The sequence below is a fragment of the Mytilus edulis genome, chromosome 7, assembly GCF_963676685.1.
Source record: "Mytilus edulis chromosome 7, xbMytEdul2.2, whole genome shotgun sequence".
Classification (NCBI taxonomy): domain Eukaryota; kingdom Metazoa; phylum Mollusca; class Bivalvia; order Mytilida; family Mytilidae; genus Mytilus; species Mytilus edulis.
This window is the reverse complement of record NC_092350.1, coordinates 76,759,732-76,775,436: the sequence shown is the minus strand read 5'-3', so window position 1 is coordinate 76,775,436 and position 15,705 is coordinate 76,759,732. Positions and strand designations below refer to the sequence as shown.

The following is a 15,705-nucleotide window of genomic DNA, read 5'->3' as shown; positions in this document are numbered from 1 at the left end:
AAAACTCGTCAATTATACGCGCCTTTATCACCGTCATTTGTGCGTTTAGGGGCGTCGTCACTTCCATTCCAATGTTGAGCGAGTGGTTGGAAAACTATAATTCTATATTGTACGAATTATTCGGCAAATTGAATTCTCAAAATTGACAACCAGCACTGCTGTCATTAGGGAATTGGCAATAAGTACCTACAGAACAACCATTATTTCTAGTTTATCCTTCACAGTGACGATCACTAAGACGCTTGATGAACGTAAATAGTGCAGGGATACAGGCGAGCCCCTCGATCTGGTAAATGACGTCATAAAGGCGTGTATAATTGACGAGTTTTTTCCGGTGACGGATGAACTCGAAAGTGGTCTATAAGGACATACTATGTAGTTGTGCATATCGACGGGAAATTGCGATTCAATTTTTTTTCTAGGAGTTACGCCCCTTTGAACTTATTTGCTTCAATGTACTTCTGCAACAGTTTGTCATCTCAACTCCTCTGAAAACATACAACATAATTTCATGAAATTTTGTAGATAATAAGGACATTCTATGTATATTGACAGGAAATTATTATTCAATATTTTTTTCTTATACAATTTTTTTTTCTTATACTTATTTAATTTCTCCAATGACAATGTGGGGATGTGGGATATGTGAGCGTGCTCACTAAGGTTCTTTAATGAAATACATTTCCTAACACATTTCTGTAACATAAATCACATAATCTTTCTGATCTATCAATGCAATAAAATCTACCACATTCAATAAGTAACCTATGACTACTGCACCTATATTGATATTTAATACACAAAATCGACTGCACTCGTAAAAACAACTAGTTGAAGTTCCATCGGAACGAAATAACTAGTTGAAAAGTTCCGCCGGAACAAAGTAACGGACGGAACATAGTGGCTGTTTCACAGTGACCTATAGTTGTCAATGTCTGTGTCATTTTGGTCTCTTGTGGAGAGTTGGGATCTCATTTGCAATTATACCACATCTTCTTTTTTATATTTAAGTTTAGGGTCAGTGTCTTTTGCCATGGTTATCAATTTTATACTTTTCCGAGATTTCAGAAAATAACATATATGTCGCTTTTTACTTAGATTTTTCAAATTGGAAGGTAAATGCTTGATTTTTTGCTTAATAATTTTGATCAATTTTATGATCCTCAATCTTGTATTCATTTAATATGCACTCTTTGACATGTCAGGGTGTGTGTTCTAGTCTAAATAAACCGGTACATTTTATAACATATGTATTTTATATAATAATTTCAACATGTATTTCATATTCATGATTACGTAGAGATCTACTTTCATTTTGATATACACCTTGCATAGGTGCCCGTTTATTTTAATAACGTGTGACGTCATAATCAATATTTACAAATGACGTCATATACGTTGCGTTTTGAACAATGGCGGATGTCTTTGACACAGATTCGTCAGAAGACGTCATTCCATCTAAAAAGACAGATTCTTTGGTAGGATATGTTATTCAGCATGCTCTCATGGATTCTGACGAAGAGGTACCAGAAGCGGGAGATGAATTTTGGAAACCCGTGTCTCAGACACGCTATCAAGAAGTAGGGGACATATCAGTTTGTGCAACGGAAGCAATCTACGGAAACCTGAATCTGAACAGACACAATGTCTCAAATGTGAGTTGCAGCAGTAGCCAAAGAATATCCGATACTGAAGATTCCTCAAATTTAGATAAAAGTTCCTTGAGAAAAGCAGTGAGTGACGAAAGTATTGCTTTCAAAAGACACGAAATCATGAAGAAAGAAATTCCTGATGAACTTTTTCCAAATTTTCAAAGCGAGAAAAGCAGTCCAGAAATTAAGCGCGACCGTGATCGACGCCACGCACTTGATGAAAGCGCGGAATTTGAATCATCATCATCTGAAGAAGAAATTGATCCAGAGGAGGACAAATTTGACTTTTTCCGTGAATTTGAATTGAAGGTTGATGTTCTGGAATATTGTGACATGGCTGTGGAAGAGTCATTCGAAATGCTCAAACTCCATATCTTAGATATGGTTGACATGTCAAAAGAAAAAGAAATCGACGAAGAACAAGTCACTAACGAAAACGCAAAATGTCTCCAGCCGGATGAAACAAAAGTAGAAAGATTGGAAAATGTAGATGATGCACAGCCTTGTCAATCAGATGAAAAAAATCCAACAGTAACACAAGAAATAGAAAATACTCAGATTGAAGAAGTTGGCAGCAGAGATGAAAATTTTTCTACTGCTGAAAAAGAACCCCAGAAAATGCAAGAAAAAGCTTTGATTGTTACTGAAATATTACAAGTTTTACATGACAGATTTGAGAAATTTATCTGTGAAGTTAGTGGTAGGTGAACAATTGACTTTACTGGCGGACTATGTCTGTATGTTGTCCACAAATCGTTAACTTATGAATAAAAGATAAAAGATTATGTCGGGAAGCTGCGGAACCATAACTCTTATTAATGATCCTTATGATGATTTTTACATGATCCGCAATTAGTCAAACAAAATATATCTTAAGAACCCAAGAGCTCTCAGTAATGTCGGGGACACAGAAACGCTTTATTTCAAAAGCAAAGACATGTGTTAATATCATTGACAGTAAAACGAACAGCTGGTCAGAATTACAATCATTTTCACTAGCCAAGGCTAAGGGTTACAAACGAATATGCAGTACAATCTGCATAAAAAATGACAATATTAAATGGGTTAACTTTATAAAATCTTAAATTAAAAGAAGTCATGTGTCCTATAAGGTAGAATACACCTTATCGCTAATCCCGGCTGACCCGGCCGCTTGAACTTTTGACGCATAGAACAATCAATTTTCCATTGTGACGTCAGATATTTTGTTTTCTGACGTCAAAATTTTACGGGAACCTGTGTGATATCCAGTAAAGGCGGACAAATAGCGATAAGGTGTATACGAAATGTTTATTAACCTTAAAGGTCTGACATAGCTGGAAATAGCATACTATAGTCTATAGATATGGTTTGTGGTTAATGTGAAACCTTGTTTTATATATATATAAAAAGAAGTTGTGGTATCACTATGATTGCCAATGAGACAACTCTCCACAAGAGACTAAAATGACACAGAGTCAGAAATTAACAACTATAGGTCACATATGTATGGAAAGTTGTAACATAGTAGTAATATGAACTTTTTGGCGAGCCAATGATAAAAGCAGACTAACCGTAGTGAGATACTTTATAATGCTCGTGCTTAAAATCTCAGCTGGTAAAACAATTTGATTTCTTGTTCCATTCATTAAGTTTTTATTTTAATTTATCTATGTTACATGTACTATTTTTATACTTTATTGTGTGTTTTTTAATAGAAATTGTACATCTTGGTGCTTTATCTGTCAGACATGCGCAAAGGGTGGATCAATGGGGAGCAGAGGTGCAAAAGACTTACCAGAAAATTTATGCAGATCATCAAAAAATGAAGGTACTTAAAAAAGAGCATAGACATAGTAATCATATAAAGTCACATGTTTTGAAACAAATATTTTGAAGACTTTGATTGTTGGATTTTAACAATTCGGGTGTTGATATATGCAGTATACTATTATGACTATAGTCTGAAGTATATTATTTGGATTTAAAACGTTTATTTTCATGGGTTTTTTTTCTCAATAATATCTTTATTGCAAAATTACACCCATAAGGGTCAAGCAATACAATTATACACAACACGATGCAATATAATGTAAAAACACAATATATAGAATAATAGAACATATTTAAAGAGTTCAATCATAAATATATGTTAACAACACAATCATAATCTTGTCTGACATGGGTCCGACTCCCTCAGCAGTGGCGGATCTAGAAATTTTCATAAGTGGGGGCCCACTGGCTGCCTAAGAGGGACCCGATCTCGTCACGCTTCAGTGATTCCCTATATAAGCAACCAAATTTTTTCTCAAAAAAGACGGAATGAAATTCGTCATCTAAGACTCCACATTTTTTACATTATCTTTGTGCTCTTGGAATGTTTCTGTACTAGGGAATGACCACTTAGTCTAAATTTTGAGAGTAACTGCCCTATGTATAAAATTATTAAAATTTTAATATTCCACAATCTGGCAATTATTTTTTAATTTCCCATAAAGACAAAGTTTGGATGAGGACTTCATTTTTAAAAGTTTATTTAAAGTAGTTTTTTCATATTCCTCTGACACACACTTTTTCATTTTACATTTTAACACGTTTTTTGATTGCTTAAAATGTACATTAATATAAGAGTAATTTATTTTGTTTATTTTCATATAGATCTTTTAAAACTTAATCTGGAAATGAGTACGAAAAATAAATTCCTGCAGAATGTAAATTCATGTTTGTTTGTAGAGATTCTTTAACCAGGGGATTAATATCATTACAGTTTACTTTATTTTATAAAACACATGAGTGTTTGAGTTTTTATATAAGAGTCCGAAGAAAATCTACCTAATTCTGATCTAGCACCTATGTTAGTGACTGTCTTTTTCAGTCCTATTACTACTTAACAAAATTTGGAATAAACCTTCTCAAAAGGATATTTTTCTGCTAATGCAAGAGTATCACAAAAAGTATTAGTTACAATAGCTCTAGAGTGGGGCGCACATATTCGCCGGGGACACAATTTCGCCGTTTTATGATTTTGGTGTGTAAAAACTTCAAAGGATGGCTGAAATGGAAAAAATATGCCGGTAAATTAAATTTTTATTACAAATATGATTATTTTTTAAATTGAGACAAAATTTCGGCACTTACTGCAAAGGACCGAAAAGAGATTCTTTAACCAGGGGATTAATATCATTACAGTTTACTTTATTTTATAAAACACATGAGTGTTTGAGTTTTTATATAAGAGTCCGAAGAAAATCTACCTAATTCTGATCTAGCACCTATGTTAGTGACTGTCTTTTTCAGTCCTATTACTACTTAACAAAATTTGGAATAAACCTTCTCAAAAGGATATTTTTCTGCTAATGCAAGAGTATCACAAAAAGTATTAGTTACAATAGCTCTAGAGTGGGGCGCACATATTCGCCGGGGACACAATTTCGCCGTTTTATGATTTTGGGGTGTAAAAACTTCAAAGGATGGCTGAAATGGAAGAAATATGCCGGTAAATTAAATTTTTATTACAAATATGATTATTTTTTAAATTGAGACAAAATTTCGGCACTTACTGCAAAGGACCGAAAAACAGGCAACGATTTTAGGCCAATTTCCTGAATGAGAAACACGATTTGAAAGAAGTATTTCTTAGTCATAGGGGGACACATATTCGCCGTTTTTGCACATCTATTTAAAACCAAATAACTGCAACTTTAAACAATATCTATCAAACCAATTTTATCAAAGATGAATAACAGACATTTTAAAGATGTAAAGAACTGAAATTTAGGGTCAAAAGTCAAAGATGACAAAACATCAGGAAATTTCAAGCACCCTTTAATCCAACTTTTCAGATGATTTTTTTTCAAACAAACACGTTTTCAAGCTAAAAATATTTAACATATGAAGTTGTCTTCATATAGAAATATCAGTATACTTCAAAAACATAAAGACCTGAACATAAACTGCAGAAAACATGGAAAGATATGGCGAAAATGAGCACCCCACTCTATTAGATGCCCTAAAAGCTGACTGAAAATTATCCATAAACCAAATTTCAGAGCTGTATGTCAAAATAGGTCATATAAGAGTATCAAATAATTTACATGACAAATAAGTTGGAACAAATTAAAATTTGACATATATTTTCTCAATAAAAATAATACTTTTATAATGCCTTTTTTAGACAGCTCTTCAGTAGTTTTCGAAAAACTCTCCCTGTAGTTTATAAAATTCCCTAGAAATTTAAAGTCCTTAACTTCAGTCAAAAAATTTATCATTGCACAAGAGGGGTGGGGATTGTTTATAAATATTCTGAAAAACAAGAATTTTAGTCTTGTTTATGTTAGTATTAACACTAAACTGCCATATAGTGCAATATTTATTTAGTTTGTCCAACTCATTTTGGAGCCCCTGGTGTGTCTCAGACAATAACACTAAATCATCTGCATAGCTGAGAGTTTGGATACTTGAAATATCAAGAACTGGAAGGTTACAAGTTACATCAAAAATTGAATGTAAATCATTTATATAATAATTAAACAAAGTAGGACTTAAACTGTCCCCTTGTTTTACACCTCTGTGAACACTAATATCCTTATCAACAATTAAAATATGTAGCAAATTACGCGACAAATATGTTACTTGTGTTTATATCATAAGAAATGAAACACTGATGTTGTTATGTTATTAGACTAGCGTAGTTTCAAATAGATGTTTTATACTTTGATAAATCTTATAAAAGCTAATAAGATTATTAATTTATAACAACGATGCAATAAAAGCGGAGATAAATAAAAATACTGAAAAATTTAAGAATGTTACTTTTAAATTTACGATTTTAAAATATATTGAAAAAAAAAACGCATTTTATGACATCAAACAACAATTTACATGGAATTACCGAAAAAAAACGATACATTTTAATTTAATTATAAGAAGTTATTTTAAGCATGGTATTTATTTATGATAGGCGTACTTAGAGGAGAGGGAGACTGACTGGATCGAAACACGTGAGCAGTATCAAGCAGAAATAGTACGACAAGGACAACAAATTACCAACATACTACAAAGATTGCACATATATAATGGTAAGTAACAAAGATTGCACACATATAATGGTTAGTAACAAACATTGTACATATATAATGGTAAGTAACAAACATTGCACATATATAATGGTAAGTAACAAAGATTACACACATATAATGGTAAGTAACAAAGATTGCACATATATAATGGTAAGTAACAAAGATTGCACATATATAATGGTAAGTAACAAAAAATGCACATATATAATGGTAAGTAACAAAGATTGCCCCGTCACAGTCTGTATGTATGACGCCTGTCCCAAGTTGGGAGCCTATAATTCAGTGATTGTTGTTTGTTGACGTGTTACACATTTGTTGGCAATCATACCAAATCTACATTTTTTTATATTGCACATATATAATGGAAAGTAACAAAAATCACATATATCAATAATAGTAAGTAACAAACATTGCACATTATCCACATATATAGGGAAGAACAAAAAATATTTGCGAAAGCAAATTTACAGTTCTAACATTGTTGGGATGATGTTTTTTTTTTCTTCCCTCGCCGGGATTCGAACCCATGCTAATGAGATATCGTGACACCAAATCGCCTGCACTGTAGCCGTCCCGCTAGACCACACGACCACCTGGGCTTCCCAATAATAAAGCTTTCGGTGGCCGTGTATTGCCTTTCCTCGTCAGTTTTAATCTAGCGTCGTACTACAGTACATGGCGATGTTATTGTTACAGATCTGCTCAATTATCTAAAGTAAAGGATCCGACAAATTAATGCAAGATACAGTCACAGAAAATAATTATTTTATAAGTACGTCTGAGTCAGTGAGAACTATATATATATTTTGGCAGTTTGGCAATTTACACAAATGAGTTTTAACTTTTTCTCAATATACTATTTATGGGGTTGGAAGCTTGCTATTTTGATACAATTTTCACGGACAGTGCATTCTAACAAGCAGATCTTTTTTTTTAAACTTATGTTCAAATATTTCAGATTTCAAATGTAACAACAAAATACTGCTTTTTCTATTTATATATGAGCTAATATTATGACCATATTCCCGCAGTTGTTTGGTCCAACATACATTATCAGTAAAAGAGAAACTAAAAATTATATTTTGATATCTAGAATTAAACTTTTTATTCAGAACGTCAAACAGATAGAAGATGTGGTTTGAGTGCCAATGAAACACCTCTCCATCCAAGTCACACTTTGTGAAAGTAAACCATTATAGTTATTTTACCACGATGACCGTTTCGTTAATGTTCAAATGGTGATTACTGACCTAAAGATTTTTTTCTGGTTTAAATTCCTATGTTATATAAACTTCACATTGGCTCATTAAGTTCCCGTTTCAAACATATCTATGGGTATATTTATATAGACATACCAGAAACTCCTAGAAGACACAATGACAAACACAAAACAGCTGATGTCGTTAACAGTGTTCTGATGAAAAGACGGTGTCAAGAAGAACAAGCCATGTCACTAGATTTTGCTAGGCAGGCTAAGGTAAGGTGGTTCAACCATAAGAGGGATATTCTATATTACCAGACTTGATTCGATAGGAAACCCAAACTATAATGAGGCACCAGGAAAAAGAAGCTACTATTTACTGAGAGCAGAAAAAAAGAAAAACCTGATTTTTCCTCTTTACCCCATGAAAATTCTGAAAAATGCAATTTTGGAATAAATTTATTTTATTTAGCGAGTACAAAGCAATACATAACATTCTAGCATAACACATTTATTAAAACAAATTACATAAATATAAAAGCCATTCATACAGAATTATGAGAGCAGCATTTTGAGTTCACAAGCCAGAAGCTCATTTTTTTGAAAATTTTAGTTTCTGTTGGCTTGTAGACAAGAATTTTACAAGCCATGACCGTATGACTTGTAGTTAAGCGTGAAGACTGTGAGAGACGATTATTTACACATTAGAATCAAACCAGTTTTTTATAATTTGTTGAATTGCTTATAAAAGAATTATGCTCGGAAGATAATGCATTACATACTTATGATATCTGGTACAAACATGCATACATTTGTTGGTTTCCATATTAACAGTTATTAAAATCTGTCTATGCTGTTATTTAAATTAAATCGTGTGTAGTCATTGGATTAAAGTTGAAAATTACCTTCTATTTGTAACTTTCAATATTATATGGTTCTCTATTGATAGATTTCAGAGTTAAAATTACTGATAATACAACAGCAAGGCTACATTCAGAGATTGCAACTTAAGAACGCTGAACTAAACAGCATCATCAGAGATGTCCTGCATGCTAAACCTTACGTAAGATAATATGTATATAGTGTATCACGTCATGCATTCAATTCAATTCAATATTTTATTTACGTCTCACCTTATGTATAAAATTACACAATACATTTATAAAAGATACATTTTGTATACATAAGCCAATCTGTACAGATTTATGAGAGACGATAATCACTTAAAAGAATATGTATATGTACATATGTACATGCATGTTAAACCTTTTTAAACGTAAGATGTCTGACAGTCTGAACATTTAGCCGCTAGTCCTATGCCCCAGACTAGTAAAATTCGATTCGGACTGGCTAGTATTTGTAAATCTTTGGGTGGACAAATAAGAAAAAATCAGAATATTGGTCTTCTTTCAAAAGATTTTGGTGCAGAATGCCTGATGGTATCTATTTTATCAGAAATTTAACACTTCTATATTTTATTCACAAATTTTAACTTTCTACTGAAGCCCTTCAGAAAACTAGAGCTAACATATTGTTTAAATTAGAATTTAATATTCTTGCAAACAGTACTTTTAGGATGAAACTATCAAAATTATAATTCGAGATTCTTGCAAAACTGCCCTTCACATTTCTTGTTTATTTTAAACAGTTTCAGTTAAAAGTGCTATCAAATAACTATAAACGTTTAACGGAACAGAACGAAATTAGCTATACAGTCGTAGGACAAAAGTGAGTTCCCACTCAAAAAAAGTCCTATCATTTCAACTAAAATCGATATTTTTCAAAAAATTATTACCAAGTAAATCTATGAGCGATTTTTATAAAATACATACCATTAGATGCAGAAATGTCTGAAGTTTAACTTTATTGTTTATTTGGCCATAATTTTAGTGAGATTCATTTTCATTATCTATTGCGTTAACCACAAATGCAATTGTTTAGGATTTAAATTTGGTTAGAATACTTAGCAAACTTTTCAAGCCATATTTTTCTTTGTGTTCACCTGGTCAGAAATTTAAAATAAGAATAAATAATATCATGGCCAAATAAACAATAAAACTTCTGACATTTCTGCATCTTATGGTATCCATTTTATAAAAATCGCTCATAGATTTACTTGGTAATATTTTTTTCGAAAAATATTGATTTTAGTTGAAATGATAGGACTTTTTTTGCGTGGGAACTCACTTTTGTCCAACGACTGTAGATATGAAAAAAAATGTGGTAAAATTTCAAATGAGACAACTCGCCACAAGAGACCAAATGAAGCAGAAATTAACAATTATGGCCTTCAACAATAAACAAAGCCCATACCGTATAGTCGGCTATAAAAGGTCCCGAAATGACAATGTAAAACAATTCAAACGAGAAAACTATAACGACCTAAGTAGATCATTGAGATAGTATAAATTACATTTCTTTTGACTTAAAGGCAACAAAGTTAGTTGGTACACTTATATTTTGATTTCAGTCTGAAGAAGCAACTGAAACAGATAATATCAATGGTGAAGAAGTTGAACGTCTCCAGAATGTGTCTGCTGTTTTATCATGTGACATGGCTGGTTATCTGCCAAATAAATCTGTAGACTCCGACATTGTCAGCAGGCAGGTCTTCAATATTGGTATGTTTGGACAAAATTAATACAAAACCTGTTGGCTTATGTTGTAGATTAACTGTTTTTTCAGTGCATAGAACCGTTTGTCGAATGTAACATTTAATTTACTAGTAGTAGCCCGACTTGTACTATGCAGATGCCATTCTTCTCTTTACATGTCAAGTGTGTAAAATGAATGAAATTCTCTCTGCTATCTTGGAGTTGATAAATCGTTTTTTGCTAGTTATTTAGTACCGGTGAAAACTACAGTCGTAGGACAAAAGTGAGTTTTCACTCAAAAAAATCCTATCATTTCAACTAAAATCGATATTTTTCAAAAAAATATTACGAATTAAATCTATGAGCGATTTTTATAAAATAGATACCAAAAGATGCAGAAAAGTCTTGATTTTTTTTGTTTATTTGGCCATAATTTTGGTGAGGTTTAGTTTCATTATCTAATGGGTTAAACAGAAATGCAAATTTTTACGATTTTAATTTGGTTAGAATACTGTAGCGGGGTTGCTTCCCCTCCTTAGCTGTAGAACATATAAAGCCAGTCTTAATCAACTGAGCTAGGGAATCGATTCTTTGGCTCTGTGGGTTAACACACTGACTGTCACGCAGGCGACCGGTGGCTCGAATCTCGGTGGTAACGATATGAATAGAGTAGCTACATGCTCTCCGGTTACAATACATAGCAAACTTCTCAAGAAATATTTTTCTTCGTGTTCACCTTGTCAGAAATTTAATCTAAGTATGAATAATAAAATGGCCAAATAAACAATGAAACTTCAGATATTTCTGCATCAATCTATAATTTAATATGGTATCTATTTTATAAAAATCGCTCAAAGAGCTACTTGATGATATTTTTTTGAAAATCATCGATTTTAGTTGAAATGATAGGACATTTTTTGATTGAGAACTCACTTTTGTCCTATGACTGTATATATATAAATTAAAAATCATTACTTCCAGCAATTGATCGTGACAAACGTTTTTGGAAACGTATTTGTATATATACAACATAAAATGTCCCGAAGGCTCAGTAAACAAGTTGTGAGATAATTGAACTGAAATATGCTTAGGGACGACATCAAAAGTTCAATGAAGGATAAAAAAAATAATTCATATAGTTTTTTCACTGACCCCCTACCCCCTCTTAACTTAATTTGGGGGAAAAACACGGATTGACCAATATTATCTGAAACTCCTGAAGGTTTACAGAACTCTATAAATAAATTAAATTCTTATAGTAATAAGTGGCAGCTCACAATAAATACACAAAAACTAAAATAATGGTCTTTCAACAGAAAAATATTTTATATAATAAATATGATTTTTACTTAAATGGTGACAAACTAGAAAAAGTTTTAAAATATAAATATCTTGGAAATATAATTGAAGCATCTGGGAAATTGACTTCATCACACACTGAATTGGCTAAGAAAGGTACTTAAGTTTTGTTTTCTATTTTTAAGTATCTTTCTCCTTTAGAAAATGTGTCTATAAAACTATACAAAAAATTGTTTGAATCACTAGTTAAACCTATTCTCATGTATAACTCTGAAATTTGGTATATGGATTTTTAGGAAAAAATAATAAGAGCTGAAAGACGAGCACAAATTAAAGACATGAGTAAATTTGATATTCTAGCAATGATTGATAGTAGCCAAGTGGAGAAGACACATTTAAAATTCAGCAAATATGTACTGGGGCTTAGCTGCAAGAGAAGAACTAGCTCAGTATCCCATAGATGTCTTTATTAAAGTACAATCATTGAAGTACTTAGCAAGAATTTCTAGTGATGAAAATAACCCTTTATTATATGATGCTTTCTGTTTATCTAAATGGCTTAGCACTAACGGTATATTTTCATGGTTCTCATATGTAGAAAATAGAGCCAATGTAAATAAATTAGACATAAATAAAATACAGGATATAAACTATAAACAAGAGAAGAGTTCATTCTCAAAAAATATTAAAAAAGAACTAAAAGATAACTTTGAAAATATTTTCTTTGAAAAATTAAAATTAACTAATGAAACCAGTAAAATATTCTTGTACAGTAAAATAAAAACAAAATATGAAATAGACAAATACATTTCTAAAAATAGTTTTGAAAATAGAAAATTATTATGTAAAATGCGAGTAAGTGACCATTTCTTGGAAATAGAGAGGGGTAGATATAAAAGAATTCAAAGAGAAAATAGAATATGTAAACATTGTAATATAAATGCGGTTGAAGATGAAACCAACTTTTTCTTAAAATGTAAAATTAATAAATCTTTACGTAATCAGCTTGAAAAAGATATAAATAATATATGTCCAGAATTCTTTTAATTGTCTGGAACAGATAGATTACAATTAATTCTATCTTCATTTGATATTATACAGCTTACTGTTCCGTTCATTAAAAAGTCACTTGCACTGAGGGGAGTGGACACAACGCTTGCATAAATATTACTGTTTTACCACTTTATATATGATGTTTAATATGTTCATTTTTCCATTGTGTATATTGTATTGTATTGTTTGTATATGCCTTCAACCCCCAGGGGTATAAATGTGCATTTCAATAAATAAGGATATATGTAAAATCTATGTCAATTTATACAAAACTTGCAGCAAAGTGAGATTTCAGGGGGGAAAATTGAATATCAACGGAACAAAATTGGGCTAAAAATGCATATTTTAATCGTATTAATTATTTTCAAAGACAAATAAATAAAAAATTGCCAAAATCTATCAAAGTTGTGTAGCTGTCACATTGAGTTAAAAAAAAATATGAAAAACTTCGTGTTTTTTTTTTAATTTGTCGTGTTTCTTTAATGAAAACATAAAGACACAAATGAACGATTATAATTCATTTTATTTTTAGGTAGTACAAAAGGTTGTTATGGACAGAAAAGTGTACCACCCACTGTATATCCCGTATTTGATCCTCATAAATTGTCCTACATTTGTCTTGATGCCCTATCGACACAAAACAACGTAAATATGGCAGGATATGAAGATGGAGACAAAAGCAACGCCAAAGAGTTATATGTCGAAAAAGGCAAGGACGATAAAGAAAATACAACACATTTTACTGAAGACAGTGAACTACAAAACGATAAGAACAAAGTTAACGACAACTACTATGATTGCAGTACGACAAACGCTGGACAGGTTGCAGATCAAGAAACGACAATACCGTGCCCAACAATAGTTTCAGCTTAATGCATGAACCCAAATAAAAACTAAAGCATCTGTATAACCATTTAGATTCTACCACCTTTATCTACACTCCGTCCGTATTGTGGTATTTGGCTGCATATTCCAAACTTTGTTTGTCATGCAATTTAAACCCGATAGATGATAAACATGATAAAGAAGTTCAAGAATATATCTTTATTGATGCTTACATTGTTAGCATTTACACATACTCATTCAGCATAGTATGGTGTTATCACTTGAGCATCTTCGTGTTTATTTTATTCAGCTTGACTAAATGAACACAGCTGTCGAACATTCTCTTTTATCAGAAAATGAGTATTAAAAAACTGTACTCTTTACTGAAACTCGAGCTATCATCCATGAGAGTTTGTTAACTGCTATCTGTGATTTTGAATAATCTGTGATATGTACTTTGTTACCGGGAACGGTTTTTAAATTATTGTATATTTGTGAATTATAATTCATAATAAAATTATAATGCAAAAATTTCTATTCTTAGACATAATAAAAGAGCCATTACATAAACATAAATGAAAATTAGTATAGTCATTTTAAAGTAATATTGAGTAGATTTTCACATGGCTTAAAGAATAAAAAGCTTGTTTTTGTACATGCTATGAAACTTTTATTCCATAGTTCATTATCTGGAGTTTGAGACACATGCTCTTTATTAAAGAAATCTACTCCCCTGACTGTCTAATTGACTTATTCTAAAGTTAGGTCTGGAAAAGTTAAATTTCAGTTCTTTTATGAGGAAGTTCCTATCGGTCTTTGAGAACTATAAAACTTGGGAATTTGTTCAAATCGTTCTAGGTCTGGAAATTCACGAAGACTAACAAAACCAGAGCCTCATGACATGGAACAGGCGGGGTTAAACATGTTTTTGATATCTCAAACCCTCCCCCCTATACCTCTAGCCAATGTAGAAAAAACATACACATAGCAAGACGCACAATAAAACTCAGTTTAAAAGAAGCCCGAGTCCGATGTCAAAATAAGTTACAAAAGAAACTATAAATAATATGACAATGATACATACATTAACAAAGAACTACTAGCAGTTACTGACATATCAGTTCCAGACCTCAATTAAACTGATTGAAACATTATGTCTTCATCATAAGAATATCAAGCAATTTCCCTCCCGTTAGGGATTTAGTATCACACCATCATAAAATATACGAGAGGAACAAAACCCGTACCATGTCAAAACTGGTTTTAGAATAAATGTGTTTATTTCCGATGCAAAGACCCTATAAGTGAATTGATATTAATGCCATTTTCAGGTGTAATGATCTGACAACAGTTTCGGAACTATATCCATTCTTAAGTCTTTTCATGGGTTTTGTTAGCTTTTGAGATAAAGGCCGATATTTTTTTTACCATAAAAGATTGGATTTGAAATATTATTCGCAATTAGTGGTGCACAGTTAGTCCCCACGGGAATTCCGAATGTATATCGTTTTACAATATCAAATATATTTCTATAATATTGAATAAAGTTCTATGATATGAAATATATTTAAAAAAACAAAAATTTAGTAACTGTTTTACAATATTAATAGAATTTTTAAGCAAAGAATCCATGACAAATCAGTACAGGTACAGAAATAAAGCATTTTATCGCTGCTCTTCATTTCAGTCGCAGTGAGGCCTTCAACACGGAACAACAAACTTCTCACCTCACTGCAACTTTGAAACCATTTTTGTACCTGCTTGCCATACTTAAAACTTCCGCCGAAACCTTATCGACAAATTTCATAACCAGTCTTTACGATGAACTGTTAAATCTACAGGCCCAGAGCTCAATTTTTAATTTTTTTTTAGTTAGATTCTGTTGACCTGTAGATATGATTTTTACAGGCCGAAGAGCAATTTTACAAGCCTGGGCTGCCACTTAGCGTGAAGACTGCATAACAACATAACAACAACCTTATGCTTCAAATTACGCTGTAGGCTGGAGAACATGAAATCGCAGG

General features: G+C 31.9%; 1 protein-coding gene across 1 annotated transcript; it reads left to right on the top strand.

The window, feature by feature from the left end:
• Positions 1-1,385: 1,385 nt before the first annotated feature.
• Positions 1,386-14,212, top strand: LOC139482225 (desmoplakin-like). Its single transcript, XM_071265958.1, has 7 exons — positions 1,386-2,352; positions 3,350-3,462; positions 6,592-6,709; positions 8,059-8,186; positions 8,860-8,973; positions 10,381-10,531; positions 13,389-14,212. Exons 1-7 carry the CDS (start codon positions 1,413-1,415, stop codon positions 13,727-13,729), a joined length of 1,905 nt encoding a protein of 634 aa, XP_071122059.1. The 5' UTR covers positions 1,386-1,412; the 3' UTR covers positions 13,730-14,212.
• The last annotated feature ends 1,493 nt before the right edge of the window (positions 14,213-15,705 follow it).

Bases quoted from the DNA above. Each gene is read 5' to 3' on its own strand.
- LOC139482225 (XM_071265958.1), top strand. From the start codon at position 1,413: ATGGCGGATGTCTTTGACACAGATTCGTCAGAAGACGTCATTCCATCT. The intron at 2,353-3,349 runs GTAGGTGAACAA...GTTTTTTAATAG, and splicing joins ATTTATCTGTGAAGTTAGTG to AAATTGTACATCTTGGTGCT. The intron at 8,187-8,859 runs GTAAGGTGGTTC...CTCTATTGATAG, and splicing joins ATTTTGCTAGGCAGGCTAAG to ATTTCAGAGTTAAAATTACT.